General features: G+C 51.0%; 1 protein-coding gene across 1 annotated transcript; it reads left to right on the forward strand.

Annotated features, from left to right (window-relative positions):
* Nucleotides 1-10,141: 10,141 nt before the first annotated feature.
* On the forward strand, nucleotides 10,142-14,899 carry Vps37d (VPS37D subunit of ESCRT-I). The gene is made up of 4 exons (XM_051161332.1): nucleotides 10,142-10,288; nucleotides 11,704-11,875; nucleotides 13,736-13,818; nucleotides 14,294-14,899. Exons 1-4 carry the CDS (start codon nucleotides 10,151-10,153, stop codon nucleotides 14,696-14,698), a joined length of 798 nt encoding a protein of 265 aa, XP_051017289.1. The 5' UTR covers nucleotides 10,142-10,150; the 3' UTR covers nucleotides 14,699-14,899.
* Nucleotides 14,900-22,426: the final 7,527 nt, after the last annotated feature.

Raw genomic sequence — 22,426 nt, forward strand, 5'->3', positions numbered from 1 at the left:
TGCGCTGCGCCCGCACGAAGCCCGGCTTTTAGACTGGGGTGTGGACGGCTAGGCTGCAGGTTCCCCCGCCCTCCCGCTCCGAGGTGTCCTTTGCCCCTTGGTCCGGTGCCTCCTTCTCTGCTTAGCACGTGGATGGCAGCCGCTCCTCCAGCGGGCGGCCTGTGGCGCGCGCCGTGGGCTCAGGCGCCTGCCAATCACCTTCTGCCGTCCCGCTCGTGCCCCGCTCACCTTTAACCCCCCTCTCACCGGGGGCCTGCTGTCTGGTTCCCAAACTGTAGGGTGAGAGAAGGGAGGAGTGAGTATGGGAAGCATCTCAGCCCATGCCCCAGCCCCAGGTCTTGTTTGAAATTCAGGGTTGTGAGCTCCCCTTGTCTCCCTTATGTTCACCAATCCCGCATCTTTGCCCGAGGGGGTCAGCTCCATCCTGGGTCCTCTCCTGAGGAGCCTTCTCTTCCCAAATGTCGCATCTCCCGAGCCAGACCCCTTCTGGAACATCCTCGCTTCTCGCCTCTGCTCGCTTCTGTCCCCTCCTTTTGATCCATAAACGTGTGCGCGTGTGAGGTGTTTTTACGTGGATGGTGCGGGCACGTGCGATGCAGTGCCGGTGTCTTAGGAGGACGCAGATACCCTGGAGTTGGACTTGGGTGCTGGGAACTGATGGTTGGCCCTCTGTGAGAGCAGCAAGTGCTCTTAACCATCCAGCCATCTATCTCTCCAGCCCCAAATCCTCCTTTTTTTGAACCAGTGTCTCTAGCCCAGGCTGGCCTGGAACGCTCTCAAAGTAGCTGAGAATTGATTTTGAAATCCTCGATCTGCTGTCTCCATTTCCCAAATACTGGTGTTGCAGGGGTGAGTCACCACACCTAGCAGCAAAATCTCTCTCTCTCTCTCTCTCTCTCTCTCTCTCTCTCTCTCTCTCTCTCTCTCTCTCCTCTCCCTCTCCCCTCCCCCTCCCTCCCTCCCTCTCCCTCCCTTCCCCACCTCTGTTTTTCTTTGAGACAGGGTCCAGTGAGTGTGCACCTCGCTGGGAGATATCCCAGGTCAGTGCTCTTCTGCTAAGCTGCACCCCAAACCTTAGAAGAAAAAATTTTAGGGCTCCTTAGATACTAAGGGAAAAGGGGGCTAGGTTAGATGGTTTCTTGTGGATTGTTCTCCCTTGCTCAATGAACGATGGGGAAATGTGGGGGGTTCTCATGTGAGGAAGAACCCTGAAGATCAGCAGAAACCATCTTCTAAAGATCTTTTCTAGCTGGGGGTGGTGGCACACCCTTAATCCCAGCACTCGGGAGGAGGAGGCAGGTGGATTTATGAGTTTGGGTCCAGCTTGGTCTACCAAGTGAGTCCAGGAGAGCCAGGGCTATTACACAGAAAACCCTGCCTCAAAACAAAAACAAACAAAAAACAACAAAACAAAACAAAACCAATCAAACAAAAGAAAAGATCCTTTCTGTTCTTGTTTGAGAGCCGATTTTGTTTTGTAGCCCAGGATGCCCTTGAACTCCCAGTCTTCTGAATTGAATCACACGTCTGTGTAATCCCACACTACGCGGCTGCTTCTCTCTTCTGCCTTTTGCCGGCACACAGCCCTGGTAGGGGTCCTTTCCTCACCTTCTCAGACCTTTATGTGGGTAGACATGGATCAACAATCGGAGGAGGTGGGTGACTGCTCCTGTCTTTCCTAGTAGGTAAGAAAAGAGAGGGCTTGGTAGAGTGCCAGCCTGGCGCCCCTGAAGCCCAGGATTACGGCCCTAGAAGCACAGGAACCACATGTGTGGTGTTGCTTGTCATCCCAGCACTCAGGAGGCTGAGAGCAAAGAACTGTGAGATCAGGGGAAGCCTGGACTACATAATGACTTTAAGGCCAGTCTAGGGTGCATGAAATCCTATAGAAAAGGGGGGTGGAAGGAAGGAAGGAGAAACTGTGAGGTGATGGTGCACCCCTTTAATCCCAGCATTCAGGAGGCAGAGGCAGGTGGATCTCTCTGAGTTTGAGGCCAGCCTAGTCTACAGATCTAGTTCCAGGACAGCCAGGACTACACAATGAAACCCTGTCTCGAAAAGCCAAAAAAAACCAGACAGACAGAAAGAGAAGAGAAGGAAGAGCACAGAGCAGAGAGATGCTCCACAGTTTATCTGGGTCTCTCTGCAGGTGGGAGGTGCCAGAGCTGGGCTTTGGGCCCGTGGTGATGTATCTCTGCTTGTGCTAAGAGATCTTGCAACAGGGGCTCAGACTGATGACAAAACACAGCCCCTCCTCTCATGAACTGTGCAAACCTTAAGTGAGCGCAGTACAGACCAGACAGCTCCCGAGAGGCCAGAAAGGATGCCTCCAATCTTTAGTGACTTCAGCTTTATGGTACCAGGTTGGGAAGAGGGGGAGGGTTTTGGGTCCAGGGGTGCTCTGAGGAACAGCAAAAGAGATGAGGGAAACGAAGTCCCAGGAGTTCAGTGTTTGCTACAGAACCACGAGGACCTTAGCTGAATCCTCTGCACTAACATGAAAAGCATGAATGTTGGTGGTGCACACCTTTAACCCCAGCACTCAGGGGGCAAAGTGATCTCAGCGAGTTCCAGGCCAGCCTGGTCTACAGAGCAAGTTCCAGGAGAAAGCCTGTCTCAGGGGTTGGGGTGGGGATTAGGGTCAAGATACACGCCTTCATTTCAGTGTATGCTGGGGAAGCTGAAGGCAAGCCCATCCAACCTAGCTGAGTTGGTCCAGCCTAGCTAATCACTGGGAGACAAGAAAAACCTTGTCTCAAAAGCTAAGATGGAAGGCTGGCAAGGCAGCTTAAGCTGTTAAAGATGCTTGCTGCCAACCCTGACTACCTGAGTTCAATCCCCAGGACCCATGCTGTGGAAAGAAAGAAATGACTCCCAGAAGTTCTCATTCTGACTTCCTCCTCCTCCTCCCACCTTCTCTCTCTCTCTCTCTCTCTCTCTCTCTCTCTCTCTCTCTCTCTCTCACACACACACACACACACACACACACAGAGAGAGAGAGAGAGAGAGAGAGAGAGAGAGAGAGAGAGAGAGAGAGAGAGAGAGACTGGCTGATGGAGAGAGACAGAGAAGAAAAGAGGCCAGGCAGTCTAGGAGTAAGGAATAGCCCCAAGACTGGCTAAGGATGCAGGTAAACTCTACAAGTCAAGTGTGAGAAATCCTTGTGGAGGGGACACAGATGTCAAACAAAGGCATGGAGCCCCTGGTGCCGGAGAGATGGCTCAGCCTTTAAGAGCACATGCAGTTCTTGCAGAGGACCTCAGTTCAAGTCCCAGTACTCATGTCAGGTAGTTCACACCACCTTCAACTCCAGTACCACGGGATCTGATGCCTCTGAGGCTACTGAGAGCACCAGCACTTGTGTGCACTATACACACGTGGACAACACACACACACACACACACACACACACACACACACACATACACATAACTAAAAATATAAAAAAATACATTTTAAGCCAGGCATGGTGGCACACACCTTTCTTTAATCTCAGCACTTGGGAGGCAGAGGCAGGAGGATTGCTGGAAGTTCCAGGCCAGCCTGATCTACAAAGTAAGTCCAGGACAGTGAAGGCTACACAGAGAGACCCTGTCTCAAAAGATAAATAAATAAATAAATAAATAAATTTTAAAATGGGGAGCCAGGGCTGGAGAGATGGAACCAGGGGTCCTCATGACAACTCAAAATTGTCTGTAACTCCTTCACATCTATGCACATAAAATTAAATAAACTGTTAAAAATTTTAAATAAAATGATGCTTAATAAATGTTCTGCTGGGAACCGGATTACAATAAAAATAATTCAAAGAGAAAGAAACCATATGAAAAAATAATATATACCCATGTTCTTATAAGCAACCCCAATCAAACTCACTGGGTCCCCAGAAAAGAAAAGAAAAGAAAAGAAAAAGAAGTGAAAGTACATGGAGGCCTAGTTGGGAAGAGGACCTGGGAGGGGGGAGGAGGACAGGGAGAGTAGGGGGTTAACATGATCAATGTACATTGTATGCACCCATGGAAATACCATAATTATTATTATTACTACCACCACCACCACTACTACTATTATTTTATTTTATTTCTTTTTGTTTTTTCTAGACAGGGTTACTTTGTGTAGCCTTGACTGTCCTGGACTCACTTTGTAGACCAGGCTAGCCTGCTAGTGTGCTATCCAGTTGCACACTTTGACAGACAGAAGCCGTGAGCCCAAACCATCTTCGCTTCTTTCATGTCACCTTACCTCAGATGCTTTACAGTGATGTAGCAGACGACACTTTAGGCAACTCTTCAAGCTCACTGAGAAGGTGACTCAGAAGTGGCCTTCCTTCCCCAACCCCTTTCAGACCCAAGCATACTGTTGATGTTAAGAATCCTCCAAGGGGTTGGAGAGATGGCTCAGAGGTTAAGAGCACTGGCTGTTCTTCCCAAGGTCCTGAGTTCAATTCCCAGCAACCACATAATGGCTCACAACCATCTATAGTGAGATCTGGTGCCCTCTTCTGGCCTGTTGGCTCACATACTGTATAAATAATAAATAAATCTTTAAAAAAAAAATCCTCCAAGGTCCATGTCTGGGTATGGGCTGGGTCCCCCTAAGATGGCGGAAAGAGAACAGCAAAACAGGCCAACGGTGAAAGCGCTGTGTCTGTGTCCTTGAGGCCATCTGAAAGGTGACCCCTTTCCAACAGAGGTCACTAATGTTCAACACCGTGGTATAAAAGTGCTAGCCGGACATAGTGATGCACGCCTTTAATCCCATCACTTGGGAGGCAGAGGCAGGCGGATGTTCTCTGTGAGTTCAAGGCCAGCCTGGTCTACAGAGTGAGTTCTAGGACAGTCAGAGTTATATAGTGAGACCCTGTTTCTGGGCGTGGGGGTTACCCGTGATGGAAGAGAGAAGCTGGAAGCTCAGGTGTGGGGAGAGAGCTGGGTGGGAACCGCGGGTGACTGATGATGTGTGTGCTCTTTCTCCCTCGTCTCTTAGTTAATTGTATGTGTGCACGGATGAGTTCATGCCACAGGGCGTTCGTGGAGGTCGGAGGACAACTTATGGTAGTTATTTCTCTCTAGGCTTGTGGGTCCCAGGGATCAAACTCAGATTGCTTGGCTTGGTAGCAGATGTTTCATCCTGCTTAGCCATCTTACTACTGCTGTAGGATTGTGTTTGCATGATGGAGGCGTGACCACATGCCACAGCATGTATGTGGAGGTCAGAGTTTTAGTGTAATAGCCTTGGCTTTCCAGACAGGACTTCTCTTGTAGCCTTGGCTGTCCTGGACTCGCTTTGTAGGCAGTGATCTGCCTGCCCCTGCCTCCCGAGTGCTGGGATTAAAGGTATGCACCACCACTGCCCGGCTTCTCCTTCCACCTTTATGTGGATTCTGGGGACGGAACTTAGGTCATCAGATTTACATGCAAGAGCCTTTACCCAATGGGCCATATTACAGGTCCCATGCTTCTCTTTATTTTTGAATAAAAATAAAATTTATTTTCATTTAAACTGAGGGAGATATAAGCATTGTACAGAAAATACAGAAGAAAATAGAGTTGATATGAGCATCTTTGGGCTTCTTAATTTGTTTAGTTTTGTTTCTTTGACTTTTCGTGGGTTTTTTGTTTTTGTTTTGAGACAGGGTCTTTCTTTCGTGTAGCTGGAGCTGTTCTGGAACTCACTATGTAGACCAGGCTGGCCTTGAACTCACAGAGATCTGCCTGTCTATCTTTGCTTCCCAAGTGTTGACATTAAAGGCATGCGCCACTGCACCTGTCTCACTCTATGACGGAATGTAGCACCGTAAGCATCAACCCAGCCTCTGCCTCCCAGAGTGCTGTGGTTACAGGCATGAACCTCAGCATCCCACCCACTCTCAAGTTGTTTCTCACTTTTACTCAATCTACATTTGCTTTGCTCAAAAATAATACACAAAAAAGTATAAAAATTGTAGAGTGGGACATAGTAGCTCACACCTATAATTCCAGAACTCAGAGGTGAAGCCCAGAAGATTATGACAAGCCTTGCCCATATGATGAAATCCTACATAGAAAATAAAACAAAAAACAAAGACTGAAATATAACTCAGTGGTAGAGCGCATGCCTAGAATCCCCCAGTGAGGGGCTGGGGCGTAGCTCAGTGGTAGAGCACCTGCCTAGAATCTCCCAGTGAGGGCCTGGGGTGTGGTTCAGTGGTAGAACACCTGCCTAGAATCCCCCAGTGAGGGGCTGGGGTGTGGCTCAGTGGTAGAGGACTTGCCTAGAATGCCCCAGTGAGAGCCTGGGGTGTGGCTCAGTGGTAGAGCCCCTGCCTAGAATCCCCCAATGAGGGGCTAGAGGTGTGGCTCAGTGGTAGAGCCCCTGCCTAGAATCCCCCAGTGAGGGCTGGGGCATAGCTCAGTGGTAGAATACTTATTTGTTTCTGTTTTTTTAAAGATTTATTTAATTATTATTATGTATACGGTATCCTGCTTGCATGCACATCTGCAGGCCAGAAGAGGGCACCAGATCTCATTATAGATGGTTGTTAGCCACCATGTGGTTGCTGGGAACTGAACTCAGGACCTTTGAAAGAGCAGTGTTCCTCTGAGCCATCTCTCCAGCCCAAGCACTTATTTGTATGTGATGAGTCCTCCTCCATTGCTATCCCTACCACCTCAAACTACTAAAAAAAAAAAAGGAAAAAAGAAAAAGAAAACTGTCCTGGGGATGGGGTGGGGATAAAAGGGAGTCAGTTAAAGCAGAAACTAAGGTGAACAAGGAACAAGACAGACAGAAACTATCAAGAACAGAGTAAGGAAGCCGGGTGTGGTGGCGCATGCCTTTAATCCCAGCACTCAGGAGGCAGAGGCAGGTGGATCGCTGTGAGTTTGAGGCCAGCCTGGTCTACAAAACGAGTCCAGGACAGCCAAGGCTACACAGAGAAACCCTGTCTCAAAAAACCAAAAAAAAAAAAAAAAAAAAAAAAAAAAAGAACAGAGTAAGGGACTAGCCAGTCACCTCTGAGGTGAGCATTGGGGTGAGCTTCAATGCTCTGTCTGCCTGTGTTGATCTCTGAATGAGCAGAGGTCACTCTTCCTAGAGGCCAGAGGGCAATTGGGACAGAGGGCAGGAGCAAAGAGCATCCTGAGAGATGGGGCCAGGACAAACAGAGGTGTCTTTCTAGGATAGAAAACAGTGTTCAGGAGAGAGGCATGGAAGGACCATTCGTCTTAGAAAGAGAGAGAGAGAGAGAGAGAGAGAGAGAGAGAGAGAGAGAGAGAGAGAGAGAGAGAGAGAGAGAGAGAGAGAGAGAGAGAGAGAGAGAGAGAGAGAGAGAGAGAGAGAGAGAGACTTACTTATTGCCAGAGATGGTGTCACATGCCTTTAATCCCAGCACCTAGAAGGTAGAGGCAGACAAGAGCCCTGTGAGATCTAAGCCAGCCTAGTCTGCATAGTGAGTTCCAGGCCAGCCAGGGCTACACAGTGAGTCTCCAAACAACAAGGTTTGTGTGCAGATGTCAGAGGAAGTTAGAGGAGGGCATTAGATCCCCTGGAACTGAAGTTATAAGCAGCTCTGAGCCACCACGTGGATCCTGGGACCCAAGCCCTGGTCCTCTGCAAGAGAGGAGCAAATACTCTTAACTCCTGAGCCATCTTTCCAGTCTCTAGGACTCGGCGTGGGGGCGGGGAGGGAGGTTGGGGAGTGGGAGAGGATTGGCTCTCGCAGAGCAGGGGGCAGAGTAAACAGATGAGCCTGCAGGAATCTCCTGGACATCTCACAGCTACTGAAGATGAAGGTTGCTAGTCCAGAGTAGGAGGGGCTGAGGGAGAACCAGGAAGAGACCCCTAAAAAGCTCCCAGAAATAGCTAATGAGGCAGACTAGGGGAGGCCAGCAAGGCCTGTGGAGATGGACTGTTGATGACGCTGGGGACCATAGTCAAGGGACAGCAGAATTGCGAGTTCACAAGAAAAGAATGGGCTGGCTGGTGGTGGCGCACGCCTTTAATCCCAGCACATGGGAGGCAGAGGCAGGTGGATCTCCCTGAGTTTGAGGCCAGTCTGGACTACAGAGAGAGTTCCAGGACGGCCAGAGCTGTTACACAGAGAAACCCTGTCTCGAAAAAGCAACCAACCAAACAAAACAAAGAATAGATAGAGGTTCATCCTGGGGAGGTGGAGAGGGCTTCTGAGGCAGGGGTGGGGTGGGGTGGGGTCTTTCATATGAGTGGATTTCAATAACCAGTAAGTTGTGGAAGAGCCAGATGTGATGGTGCACAGCTGTCATCTTAATACTTGGGAGCTGAGGCAGGAATGTGGAGCTGAAATTGGGACATTCGTATGGAGCTCTTTGGTCCCCTATGCCTTAGCTTATGGTCTTCTCCAACCTATGAAACCTCGTCCAGTTGTCAGAGTCTCAAGGAAGTCTTTCTGATTGGCTGGTCGTAGTTGTGTGCTTTTAAAGTCATGTGTGTGTACATGCAGGGAACACATTCACTGTGTATGTGTGCGTGCTTGCATGTTGGTGAAGGAAACATGTATGCATGGGTGTACGCGGCAAGCAGAAGTCACAGACAGGGTTTCTCTGTCTAACAGCCCTGGCTGTCCTAGACTCGCTTTTGTAGAGCAGGCTGGCCTCGAACTCACAGCGATCCACCTGCCTCTGCCTCCTCTCGAGTGCCCGGACTAAAGGCGTTTGCCACCACGTCTGCCTCTGCCGTTCTGTACTGCACTAGATGTGGAGCTAAAACTCTGCTTTAAGCTAAGAACTCTCTAAAGGTGATGACACTGTCCCCCTAGGTTGTGGCTCAGCCGTTGTGCTCTGTGGACATCACACAAAAGGGAACAAGGATTGTCAATCATCTGTAATGTGACTTTGGAAAGGTGATGTCATCTTTGAGATTTTTTAAAAACTCTCTTTTATTTTGTAAGCTTTTAAATTTAATTTTATTTTTTACTTTTTCTTTTTTTTTTTTTTTTTTTTTAACAGGTTTTCTCTGTGTAGACCTGGCTGTCCTGGACTCTCTTTGTAGACCAGGCTGGCCTCGAACTCACAGCGGTCTGCCTGTCTCTGTGTAAGTTACCTTTTTTTTTTTTTTTTTTAATTTTTTTGGGGGGTTTTGGGTTTTTTTGTTTTTTGTTTTTTGTTTTGGTTTTTTGAGACAGGGTTTCTCTGTGTAGCCTTGACCATCCTGGACTCACTTTGTAGACCAGGCTGGCCAGGGTTTTGGTTTTTCAACACAGTTTCTCTTGTAGTCCTGGCGGTCCTAGACTCGCTTTTGTAGAGCAGGCTGGCCTGGAACTCACAGAGATCCGCCAGCCTCTACCTCCTGAGTGCTGGGGTTAATAGCAGTGTGTGTGTGTGTGTGTGTGTGTGTGTGTGTGTGTGTGTGTGTGTGTGTGTGTGTGTGTGTGTGTGTGTGTGTGTTGGTGGTGGTGGTGGTGGTGGTAGTGGTGGTGGTGGTGGTGGTGGGGATGGAATATAGGGCTTTGCTCTGTGGCCAAGCCACTGCACCAGCACTCAGCGATGCCTCCGTTATCTCTAAAGTAACAGAAACTCCAAAATTAGTTACATATTCACCTGCCCTGCCTCAAGGCACTCGGCCTTCACTTTCTCAAAGCTCACAGCCTTAAACTCCCCATTTCACAGACGAAAAAAACTGAGGCGCGGCGGCGAGGAATGACGTGTCCAAATTAGCAGCCAGAGAGGGGTTTTGACGCCCAGCCCAACTCAGAAAGCTGTAGGAATCCAAAGGGGAAATTTGAAAGAGCCCTGCAAATTGTAGGCGCCTGGGGTGGGAGGGTCCGCGCTGAAGCGTGGCGGGATGAAGGGGTGAAATGAGAGGAAGATTTGAGTTTCGAGAGGGAGGATGGACTTCTGGAGAGAGACTGCTTTGAGCGACAGGTTTGCCGTGGCTCCCGAGCACCCAGGCGGGAGATCTCCGGGTGCGGCCCGCCCCCTACCTGCCCTACCCCCAGTCCTGCCAGCCGAGGCCGCGGCCCCTTTAAGAGCGGTCGAGGCGCCCCCTGGCGGCGGGACGCGGACAGCGCAGCGCGCGGCCGGAGCTGGAGCTGGAGCCGGAGCCCGGAGCCCGGAGCGGAGCCGGAGCGGAGCCGGGGCGGAGCGGGGCCGATCGGGCCGAGCCAGCAGCCGAGCTGGGGGCGCGGGCGGGCGGTATGTACCGGGCCCGGGCGGCGCGGGCGGGGCCGGAGCCCGGCAGCCCGGGGCGCTTTGGGATCCTCAGCACCGGGCAGCTCCGGGATCTGCTTCAAGATGAGCCTAAGCTGGACCGGATCGTGCGGCTCAGCAGGAAGGTAACGCGGGGGGCGCGGGCAGGAGGAGGGTGTTGTGGGGGGAGGGATGGAAAGGACGGGCCGCGGCCTGCGGGGACCCGGAGACCCAGCCAGCGGAGGCCACCCCCCTGGAGCTGCCAGGCCTCGGGATCATGGGAGCCTGGCACGTCCGAGTGGGCCCCGCGGAGCCGCCCCCGGGGGATGGGGGACGCCCCGATCCGGCCTGGGGCGAGTGGTGCGGGGTGGGGGGCGTCCGGGGATGCACCCGTGCACCCCGGGATGGCCGCGAGGCGTGCCCTCCGGAGGATGCTCCCGGGAGGTGTGTTCTGGGGGGCGGGAGGTGGAGGGTGAGCTGTGTTGTGGGGGGCCCTGGTTGAGCACACCCACGTTCTGTAGGGCCAGAAAGGGGAGGCGCCTTGCTAGGGGGAGAATTGAAGACCTGCTTGACACCTCGGGTGGGGAGGATAGCTGGGAAGGGTGGGTTAGGCATTAGATGGGGAGGGGGCTTTGTGTCTGCCATTGGGGATGGGTCTTTGAATACAGAGCCTTGTATTCTCTAGGCCACCATAAGAGAAAGTTGTATATTTCACAGGAGACATAGGCCCGGGCTGGTTGTCTGTTGGGAGGGGGGGTACAGAAAGTGTGTGCTAGAAAGAGCCAGACGAGGAGGGGCATGTTCTTGGATCAGGGGACAGATGGAGGGGAGTGCGTTCTCCAGGGGCGGGGAGCTAGGCTTGGCCCTCCTAGAAACAGGCTCAAAAAGCCTTCTTCAGGGCCCCAGTGCTGCCTTCTGCTAGGTGAGCAGCTAGCAGGTGCAGGGGACGGGCAAAGCAAAGGGGGTGTGTATGTATTGTATTCTTGCGGGGTGTGTGTTTGGGGGGCGTGTGGGGTTCCAGTAGAGGGCCGATGAGGGGTTATAAGAGATGAGAGGGCGGCCTGAGTCGGGGGGGGGGGTGCTGGGAAGATGCAGGGTGAAAACATCACTCCCCCAAGAGTCGGAACACGGGGTGGGAGTGTTTTCCACACAAACACCTGAGGAGGAAGCGAGACAAAGACCTGGAATGAGAAGCAAGCTGTCCAAGCATGGAAAATGGGACAGAGAAGGGAGGGGGTAGTCCCCCGGGACCTGAGGAGACATATTAATTGAAAAATTAAAAATTAACTAACATTTGTAGAGGCCTTCATAGTTTGGTTCACTTAAGTCTCACAACAACTCAAGTAAGATAGGCCGGGTTTTTTTGTTTTGTTTTTGTTTTGCTTTTTAATTGTAGAAGAAACTGGAGCCCAAAGAAAGGATGCAAAGCCAAGCCAGGGCTCTCCACCTGTTGGTGCAGTCACCACCGCTTGGGCTGGGGACTCCCGGGGGTGCAGTTGGCTAGGCCTGTGGTGGGTGGGTGCAAGGGAGCCCAGGCCTCTTAGCTCTCCTCCACCGGCAGTTCCAGGGTCTGCAGCTGGAGCGAGATGCCTGCTTGGCCTCTAACTACGCGCTGGCCAAGGAGAACCTGGCCTTGCGGCCCCGCCTGGAGATGGGCCGGACAGCCCTGGCCATCAAGTACCAAGAACTTCGAGAAGTGGCTGAGAACTGCGCAGACAAACTGCAGAGACTGGGTGAGGGGCGGCCCAGGAGAACTGCTGGGGGCGGGGCAAGGTTCTTATGGGTGGGACTGAGGCACACCTACTCCTGGACAAAATCGGAAAGGAGTTGGTTTGGGCCTTCTGGAGACTGAGGTTGTGAGCTGTGGAGGAACAGGCTTGGAAAACTGGGCTCGGTCCCCCCGTGTGTGGAATCCCAGTACTTGGGAGGCCGAGGCAGGAAAATCACAAAACCTCAACACCAGCCCTAAACTGTGTAGTGAGTTCTGGACCAGACTCCTTGCGACGCGCTTTCTCTCTCTCTCTCTCTTGAGGGGAGACCCTACCTCAAAAACATTGTATTAAAGAGGCCTGATGGAGACCCTGGGCAGTAGAAGAAAGGGGGCCCAAGCCAGGCATGGTGGCATATGCCTATAATCCTACCACTTGGGCAAGCAGACACAAGAGAATCCATAGTTCAAGGCCAAACCCAGCTACAGAGTGAGTTTTCAGCCAGCATGGGCTACCTAAGACTCTATCTCCCCCACCCCCATCTCTCCTTTCCCCCCAAAAAAATCATCAAGACTGGTGAGATGGCTCGTTGAGTAAAGACACTTGGTGCCAAGTTTGAGTTTGAGCCCTGGGACCTACATGGTAGAAGGAGAGAAATTGCTTCTATAAACTGTCCTCTGAACTCTCCAAGTTTTCAGTGGCATGAATGTATCTACACATATACACGCAAGAACACAACATAAAAATGTAAAGCAAGTTTTTAAGAACCCGACATCAAAACAGAAAACAAGAAAGGAGACCGGAGAGATGGCTCAGTGCTTAAGAGCACTGTCTGCTCTTCCAGAGGACCTGGGTTCGATTCCCAGCACCCGCCTGGCGGCTCACAAACTGCCTAGGAGGATTCCAGTTCCCGGGGATCCAATGATATTTCTGATCTCCATGGGCACCAGACACTCACGTGGTACACACATACATACATGCAGGCACACATATCCATGGTATAAAATAAAAATTTAAAAAGAAGAACAAAAGAAAACAGGAAAGGAAACTCAAAGAGTGGTTAAAGCCACGGCGCTTTATTTGTTTTTTTATTCGAGGATATAGGGTTGCCTCGTGTCTGACCTAATTAATAGGTTGGGTGGTGGTAGCCTCCATGTGGATGGAGGAGGACATCTGTCTATAGACACTCAGTAGTGTCCATGTTATTGAAGAAACTGAGCCCGGCATGGTGATACATGCTTGTAATCCCAGCACTCCAGAGGCTGAGGTAAGGGTACCATATTTGATAGGCTAGCCTGGGCAACCCAATAAGACCAGTCTCAAATTAATAATAATTATATAATAATAAATATGATATGTATATTTTATATTATAATATATAGCAAATATAATAATAATAACAATGATGGCTGGAGAGATGGCTCAGCAGTTGGAAAGGACTGGAGTTTGGCTTCCAGCTCCCATGTTGGGCAACTCACAGGCTCTAATTCCATGGGGCTCTGACAACCTCTGGCCTCTTCAAGAACCTTCATTCAAGTGCGCATGCCCATACACAGACACCTACATATAATTTAAAAAATAAAAATAAAAATAAAAAAAGAAGTAACAATATTCTTAACAAACAAAAATAAACTGAACTTGTTCGCATATGCCTATAATCTCAGCACTTTGAGGTCGGTCCAGAGACTATAAGGTCAGAAGTTCAAGGCTAGCCTGGGCTACACAGTGAATTGAAGTTAGGCTGTATGAGAATCTGCCTCGAAGGAAAGAAAAGAAAACATCAAAGCCAGTTGAGTTGGAGGCCACAGAGGTGGGAAGGACTGTAGAGTCACCTGCAGTCAATGGGAGAGTCAGTCCCTGTCTGTCCCCCCCTGTGGTCCTCAGAAGAGAGCATGCGTCGCTGGAGCCCCCAATGTGCGCTGGGCTGGCTGCAGGCTGAGCTGGAAGAGGCTGAGCAGGAGGCTGAGGTGAGGGGTAGAGGTGGCTGGGTCCAGGCAAACAGGGAGGGAAGCTCATCTTGTCTCGTTGGGGTTGTCACTGCATCAAAGACCTGAGAGTGTCTTCCCTGAGAAACCTGCCTTGATTGCCTACAGAACTTTCTGGACTCTCCCCTCCACCCCATCCCGGGGGTGGTGGTGGTGCCGCAGAGTTTGATGTCCTTAGGGATGTCAACGGACATTGGAGGGCAGGGTCCGTTGAGTAGTAAGGCCCATTTCTCTGGGTTGGGTTGGAAGCGGACACTTGGTGAGCTGAAGGGCATGGGACAGCCCCTCGGTGTGTGGAAACATGGTGGACGTCTGTCCAGTCTGGGTCAAGGCCAGAAGGCTGGGCCAGGTTAGAAGCTCAGGGCCTCTGCTGGCTGGTCACCGTGGGGATAGAAGGAGTCGGTGTCTGATCCGAGTGCCTCCCCAACTTTCTATTTCCTTCCTGGACACTACCCAGATCCAGATGGAGCAGCTGCTGCTGGGGGAACAGAGCCTGGAAGCCTTCCTGCCAGCCTTCCAGAGGGGCCGTGCCCTGGCCCACCTGAGGCGGACCCAGGCCGAGAAACTACAGGAAGTGCTGAGACGTCGGGAGCGCTCCGTCCAGCCGGCCCCCACTACTACTGCTGCTGCTGCTGCTGCTGCCGCCGCTGCCACCGCCACGGATCCCCCCAAACCCTTCCCAGCTGCTGCCGTCCTGCCCACTGGGGCCGCCCGGGGACCACCTCCTCCTGCAGTACCCCGGAGCCTGCCCCCCTTGGACTCCCGCCCAGTGCCCCCATTGAAGGGCTCCCCGGGGTGCCCTTTTGGCCCAGCCCCTCTGCTGAGCCCTCGACCCTCTCAGCCTGAACCCCCTCATCGGTAGGAGCCAGAGGGCGGCCTCCCAGCGGGGGTCCAGACAAACTTGATTCGTGGCTCCTCCTCCTCCCCCACTGTCTGGGTGGGGGGAGGGGCAGGCCCCTCCCCCTAGCCTCAAGAAGGCCCGGGGCCCTGGAGGCTGAGCTGGGGAAGAGGGGCTCCCCGAAGAGGCCCGTAAAGGGCTTGGGGGGTGGGGTGGGCAGGGTGCTGGACCTCGGTCACCAAGGAAACTCTGCCTTTTCATTTTATTTTATTTTTTTCGTCTCCCCGGCTGTTGGCCTCCAGGATGCCAAGACAGGTCCTCAAATGAAAAAGAACGTTATGGGATCCTGCTTTCCTCCAAGGGGGTGGAGCTTGCTTGGGGACCTGTCGCACCCTGCCACACTACTGGGTTCGAACAACCTCCAAGGCTTACTGGATTGTTCTCCTCATATCCTAAGCTAACCCTTCCTGCAGTTTGGGGGGCCTCCGCCTAGGAGCCAGGTGGTCAAGCCCCAGCTTGCGGGGGCCCAGGGATACCCCCCCAACGGCCTTGCAGCTGGCCCTGGGGCAAGGTAGGACAGAGGTGAGAGCCTGCCATCCCCAGGAAAGTCCATTCGGTATTTTTTCTGTCCCTGTCTCCTTAGAATGGAACCTTTTCGAGGGCAGGTCCTTGTCTTTGTATGTTCTGTCCCCAGCCCCACCTCCTACGGGCTGTCAATAAATGTGCTGATGGATGACGGTGATGATGCCCCGCCTCCTCTCTTGCTCCCCGGGCCAGCCTCCATGCCTTCTTCTGCTCTGGCGCCGCTTCCTCCTGTGGAGATGCCCTTTTCCCAGACGGTCCAAAGCTCAACTGACCTGCAAGGCCAACCATAGCTTCCTCCAAGAAGTTGCCTGGTTTCCAGCTCCCGAGAGCCTTTCCTAAGCCTTACTTCCCAGGCTGACCGAAAGTGACACTGACTGCTCCACGTCTCTTGTTGCCTCAAATGGCTGCGCCTTCTTTTCCAGGATTGCCTGTGGGCTGCATCGGGAAGGTACCACCACCCTCTCTGGCCTGCCAAACCACAGCCTCCGCTGACGGATACCTTCAATGGGTGATGGAGGGATTCTGTTAGGAATGCAGGCAACTGATCTTCACTAGAGAGACATCAAGTGATAAACTTGGCTGATGTGGGACAAGAAGATGGTCACACAGAACGTCGGGGATAGGGGCCTGTCCTGTGACCCCCCAGAACGTGGGAGGCTGAAGCGGGAAGATGGAAAGTTCAAAGACCCAGGGCTGGGGAACGGCACAGTCGGACGAGTGCTTGTATAGCGTGCAGGAAGCCCTGAGTTCGATCCCTAGCACTCTCTAAACCGGGCATGTTGAGTCACACCTGTAATCTAGCACCTAAGAGGTGGAGGCTAAAAGATCAGGAGTTCAAGGTCTATGTTGTGAGTCTCAGGCTGCCTAGGCTGCCTGCACTGTCTCAAGGAACAAACAAAACCCAGGAGAAACACATTCAACGCCAGCCTAGACTATATAAGAGTTTAAGTGCAAGCTGGGTATGGTGGTGCACGCCTTTAATCCCAACACTCAGGAGGCAGAGGCAGGCTGATCGCTGTGAGTTCGAGGCCAGCTTGGTCTACCAAATGAGTCTAGGACGGCCAGAGCTACACAGAGAAACCATGTCTTGAAAAAAACAAACAAAAAAACGTTTAAGTGCAAACTGAATACTTGGTGAGACCCCATCCTTAACACAGTGCAGTAGTAGCTTTCCTGGGTCAGCCAAAGTCAAGTCTTAAGTAGAGAAAATTTGGCCGAGAGGTAGGCATAGAACCTTCTACAAATAAGAGTAGGCTGCCGAAAGCACCATAGAAACCAAGTACGGTGGGCTTGTTCCAATAATCCCAGCATTTACGTGACAGAGGCAGGATTGCCTTGAGTTTGAGGCTAGCCTAGGGTAGTGAGTTCCAGGCCACCTTAAGCTACAGAGTGAGACTGGGTCTCAAAGTAACAAGAGTGCTACTGAGGGTCACAAAGCTAGTGGGGGTCTTTGTCCTTGTTACTAGAGAAAGAACCGGCTAGAACAGTGATTCTGAGCCTTCCTAATACTGTGACCCTGTAATACAATTCATAATTGTGGTGACACCTGCCCCCTCAACTAGAATATTATTTTCAAGGCTGCTTCACAACTGTAATTTTGCTACTGTTATGAAACATGACGTAAATCTTTTTGAAGATAAGAGGTTTGCCAAGGGGGGTGTGACCCACAGGTTGAGAATCCTTGATCTAGAGTGTGGGTGTGGGGCCGATTCTACGTTGGTGTCTTTGGAGTACAAAGGGTGAGAGGGAGACTTGAAACAATGTTCCCCCAGAACAGAAAAGTGTGCAAATACAGGTGTGTGGGGGTGTTCAGCCCAGGGTTTCCCAAGGATTGCTTCAAGTGTGACCCCAGTTGGGAACAATGATAGAACTCTGGAACCAGATGTGGGCTTCATGTGGGGTTCCTACTGGCTGTTCCTGGAGGTGGGGATTCCTGCTGTTAAATGAGAACAGCTTAAAGATTTGCTTGATCTTCAGGTTTCTCCACCATGAACCCCGCAAGATGGGATTTCTCTGTGTAGCCTTGACTGTCCTGGAATCTCTCTGTAGACCAGGCTGGCCTTGGACTCAGAGATGTACCTGCCTCTGCCTCCCTAGGGATGGGATTAAAGGTGAACTCCGGCTGGACCTTTAAAAGCCTTTAGGTTCAACCAGTCATCCCCAGAAGTGTACAGGGAAGAGCTCCCACTGGAGAAACTCCACCTGGCCTTTGTCTTTCTTCATCCTCCTAGTCTCCTCAAGTGCTGGTCTTTGGACTGTTGACACATGAACTACAGCGTGCCTGGTGAATGGCTTGGCAAGACCTCCCAATACCCCTGCTCAGCCTGGGAGCAGTCTTGGTGCTCACATCCTTTGGGATGCCCCATCCTCACCAGCATGGTTAGAATATAACCAAGCAGAGAAAGAGGCAGGGATGGAGGTGCAAGCCTTTGAGCAGGCTCGGCACTTAGTAGGTCAGTGAGTTCCAGGCCTGCCAATGCTACACAGGGAGACTTTGTTTCAAGAAATGTTGAGTTGGGGAGGGCCAAGGCTGGGCATGACTACCTCGTTTTGCATTATCATTACTTTTGAGGAGTAGTTTCCAGAAGGTTAATATCTAGGACTGGCTTCAGCCTTCCTTGCTTAGGGCAGTAAGAAGGAGGGAGAGAGCCAGCGGGTTGGAGTGGGGCTCAGCTGGTGGAGGGCCTGCCTAGCAAGACCAAGGCCTGAGTGCCATCCTCAGCACAGCATAAATCAGCTGTGGTGGTGCAGGTCTGTAATCCCAGTATTTGGGAACAGGATGCAGGAGGGGCAGAAGTTCAAGGTCACCCATGACTACATAGGAAGTCTAAAGCCAGACTGGGCTAGATGAAACCCTGTTTTAAAGTTCAAAACAAAGCAAAAAGCCCCGCCTGGTGGTGGTGGTGGCAGCGGTGCACACCTTTAATCCCAGCACTCAGGAGGCAGAGGCAGGCACATCTCTGTAAATTCCAGGCCAGCCAAGGCTACACAGTGAAACCCAGCCTCAAAAAACTTTGAATTCATAGAGTTCTACTTGCCTCAGCCTTCTAAGCGCTCAGATTAAAAGGTGTGTGCCATCCTACCCCGCTAAATGGACAATGTGCCAACCTAGGCTCGCCAAGTCAAGCAGTTGCCAACCAGCCTATGGTCTATGCAAAGCTCTGCCTAAGCGCTCACCCCCAGTCACCCAGGGACAGAAAAATAAATGGTTTCCAGTATCTGGGCTGGCCGTGGGCTTATTCCACTTTACTCTCCAGTTTTACCCTCAGGGTTGAGTGGAAGAGTTGGTGTGACTGTACCACGAACTTTTGCATTTGGCTAAGCCTTTGTCATTGTCCTTAGTGTACCTATAAGGAATACAGACAACTCAAGGCCAGCCTGGGCTACATTGAGATATTCTGTTCCCCAAATGATAACAAGTCAACCCATGACTCATAACTAAAGTGACTTATACTCTCTGTAGCTCCGAAGTAGGGAGAGACATTGCCCAGAATCCCCCAGTGAGGGGCTGGGGGTGTGGCTCAGTGGTAAAGCACCTGCCTAGAATCCCCCAGTGAGGGGCTGGGGGTGTGGCTCAGTGGTAGAGTATCTGCCTAGAATCCCCCAGTGAGGGGCTGGGGGCGTAGTTCAGTGGTAGAGCACCTGCCTAGAATCCCCCAGTGAGGGGCTGGGGGTGTGGCTCAGTGGTAGAGCCCCTGCCTAGAATCCCCCAGTGAGGAGCTGGGGTGTGGCTCAGTGGTAGAGCTCCTGCCTAGAATCCCCCAGTGAGGGGTTGGGGGCGTGGCTCAGTGGTAGAGCACCTGCCTAGAATCCCCCAGTGAGGGGCTGGGGTGTGGCTCAGTGGTAGAGCCCCTGCCTAGAATCTCCCAGTGAGGGGCTGGGGGCGTGGCTCAGTGGTAGAGCACCTGCCTAGAATCCCCCAGGGAGGGGCTAGGGTGTGGCTCAGTGGTAGAGCACTTGTCTACCATGTACAAGTTCTGGGTTCAATTCCCAGCACTGAAAAAAAGTGAAGATTTAAATCTGGGCAGTGATGGAGCATGCCTTTAACCCAAGCAATCAGAAGGCAGAGACAGGCAGATCACTATGTGTTTGAGGCTAGCCTGTTCTACAGAGCTAGCTCTAGGACAGCCAAAGCTACACAGAGAAACCCTGTCTTGAAAAACCAAAAAACCAAAAAACAAAACAAAAACAAAAAAAAAGATGTATACTCATCTGTCTCTGTATAAAAGAAAGTTTCTTTAGAAGAAAAAACACATTTATCTGCATGTGAGAGTGGGCGTATGCACATGCATGGAGCCACAGGACAGTTTCTAGGAGTTGGTTCTCATTCTACCCTGGGTCCCTGAGATGAGGATGAACTCAGGTTGTTAGGCTAAGCACCGTGATCTGTTGCCTTGTTTCATTAGCCAAGGCATGGGTTATTGTATCAAATTCAAATCCCTGCAGGGGTCAGCACAGTGATGCCAAGCACTCAATTTGTTTGTTTGGTTTTGGCTTTTCAAGACAGGGTTTTTCTGTGGAGCCCTGGCTGTTCTGGATTCACTTTGTATACCAGGCTGGCCTTGAACTCACAGTGATCCACCTTCCTCTGCCTCCCAAGTGCTGGGATTACAAGTGTGTACTACTACATCTGACACAAAGCAGTCAATTTCTATGAAGAATGTTCCCATCCCCTCTTTTCTCTTTCTTTCTTCCTTCCTTCCTTTCTTTTTCCCCCCTTTTGGCTTAGAAAAATATATATTTATTACATATAGTGTTCTGCCTGCATGTAGGCCTGCACGCCAGAAGAGGGCACTAGACCTCATCATAGATGGTTGTGTGTCACCACGTGCTTGTTGGGAATTGAACTCAGGACCTCTGAGCCATCTCTCCAGGCCATCTTTTTTGTTTTTTGTTTTTCTTTGAGACCAGATTTCTCTATGTAGCTCTGGCTGTCCTAGAACTTGCTCTGTAGATCAGACTGGCCTTGAATTCATAGAGATCTACCTGCCTGTCTTCTGAGTTCTGGGATTAAAGGTTTGTACCACTACTGCCTGGCCATCCTTTTTTTTTTTTATTTATTTAAGATTTATTATATATAATTTAATGTGTGTGTGTGTGTGTGTGCACACGCGCGCGCATGTGAGTGTAGTACCCACAGAGACCAGAAGAGGGTGCTAGATTTTGGAGCAGGCCACTGTGAGCCACTTGATGTGAGTGCTAGGATCCAAACATGCATCTTTTACAAGAGCAGTACATGCTCTTAACCACAAAACTCTCTCCAAGCCCCAAACTCTATCTTGCCTTCCTTTTTTGTGGTTGTTATGATTTGAGACTGGGTCTCATTATATAGCTTTTGCTTTCCTAGAACTCATGTGTAGCCAGGCTGGCCTCCAATTCACAGAGATCTACCTGCTTCTGTCTCCTGAATGCTGGCATTAAAGGCTTACATTCAATTGCATCCAGAGAAGGCCTTGAAACTTCTGATCCTCCTGCCTCCACTTCCTGTGGACTGGCCTTGCAGCTGGCACCACCATTATTTCCGCTGTTGCCATGATAGACGGAACCTAGGGCTTTGTGCATTCTTCATTCCCAGTGATCACTGTGGTGTGACTTTAACATAGAGGGGGGCTCTACTCGCGAACGCGGAGGCTGTATAGTGCATTACCTAGGTTCCAAGTTGGATCTGAGCTAATGTGCATGGGGGGTTGCCCAGACAGGTGCTCCCATGATGCTACCCACAGACAGATGCAAGTGTGACTTCATCCCAGGGAAGCTGAACTGCAAGCAGGTCAAGTCTGGGATTAAATCATCTTTATGTCTGTCTGTCTGTCTATAGGCAGGGTCTTATATAGCCTAGGCTGGCCTTAAACTCTCTTGTGTCTTAGGATGGCATTGAACTTTGGATCCTCTTGCCTTCACTGGGCACTGTAGTTACAGGAATGCACCATTGCACTGTGTGTGTAGTGCTACAGCTGGAACCCAGGGCTTGTGCATGCTGGGTATACAGTCTACCCACTGAGCCATGTTCCTGCTCTTTTCCACCCTCATTCACTCAAGACAAAGGCTGAGGGAGGTCTTCGACTGGCCAGCTCTCTCTTCATGGGACCTGCTGACCTTCTATGTTCAAGATACAGGACTTGTTTCCCAAAATGAGGACTGGTAGTCATTCATGAGGTGCTGTGGGGATCTCCTGAGTCAATCATGACTTTTTTTTTTCACATTTATTTATATTTATTTATTTTGTCTTGTGGGAGGGATCGGGGTGCACATGGGCAAACATGTATATGCTACTATGCTTATGTAGAAGTTAAAAGAAAACTTTAGGAGTAAGTTCACTCCTTCTACTATGTAGGCGCCAGGGTTGTTAGGCTTAGGGACAAGACAAACTCTTTAGCTCACTGAGTCACTTCATAGTTCCACCCCGACTCCCCGCCCCCTGGCTTTTTGAGACAGGGTTTCTCTGTGCAGCCTTGGCTGTCCTGGACTCACTTTGTAGACCAGGCTGGCCTTGAACTCACAGCAATCCATCTGCCTCTGCTTCCCTGAGTGCTGGGATTACAGGCGTGCACCACCATGCCTAGCCCCTTTTTTCTTTTTGAAACAGGGCCTCACTAAGTAGCTCTAGCTAGCCTGAAACTCACGAGGTAGACCAGTTGGCCCACAAACTTGGGAACGAGCCTTTTGCTTCTGTTTCCCCAGCACTGGAATTACATGTATCCACCACCATACCCAGGTTCCACCTTTCTTGAGACAGGGTCTCACTATGGTCTAGACCGGCCCTAAGCTGGAGGCCTTCCTGCCTCAGCCTGCTACATGCTGAGATTATATATATGCTACCACGTCCTGTCCTAACTAATACTGGAACCATGAGAGAGACCAAAGTTACACTGTGCGAATGACCTGCCAGAAATATGAGAAGAAACCCAGTTGTATCAAAACAGCAATCAGTGCCAGGTGAGGTGGTGCACGCCTATAATCCCAGCACTTAGCGAGGCAGAGGCAGGTGGATCTCTGAGTCCAAGACCAATGTAGTCTACAGTGAGCTGTCTCAAAAAACCCAAAACTAAAACCATTATAACACTTGGTCAGCAGCATATAAGGAACCTAGTCTTTTAACTTTTTTGTTGTTGTTGTTTTATCTTTTTTCTGTTTTGTTTTATTTTTGCTGAGACAGGATCTCGCTAT

This window comes from Acomys russatus, chromosome 19 (assembly GCF_903995435.1).
Source record: "Acomys russatus chromosome 19, mAcoRus1.1, whole genome shotgun sequence".
Classification (NCBI taxonomy): Eukaryota; Metazoa; Chordata; class Mammalia; order Rodentia; family Muridae; genus Acomys; species Acomys russatus.

Bases quoted from the DNA above. Each gene is read 5' to 3' on its own strand.
- Vps37d (XM_051161332.1), top strand. From the start codon at position 10,151: ATGTACCGGGCCCGGGCGGCGCGGGCGGGGCCGGAGCCCGGCAGCCCG. The intron at 10,289-11,703 runs GTAACGCGGGGG...CTCCACCGGCAG, and splicing joins TCGTGCGGCTCAGCAGGAAG to TTCCAGGGTCTGCAGCTGGA. The intron at 11,876-13,735 runs GTGAGGGGCGGC...TGTGGTCCTCAG, and splicing joins AGACAAACTGCAGAGACTGG to AAGAGAGCATGCGTCGCTGG.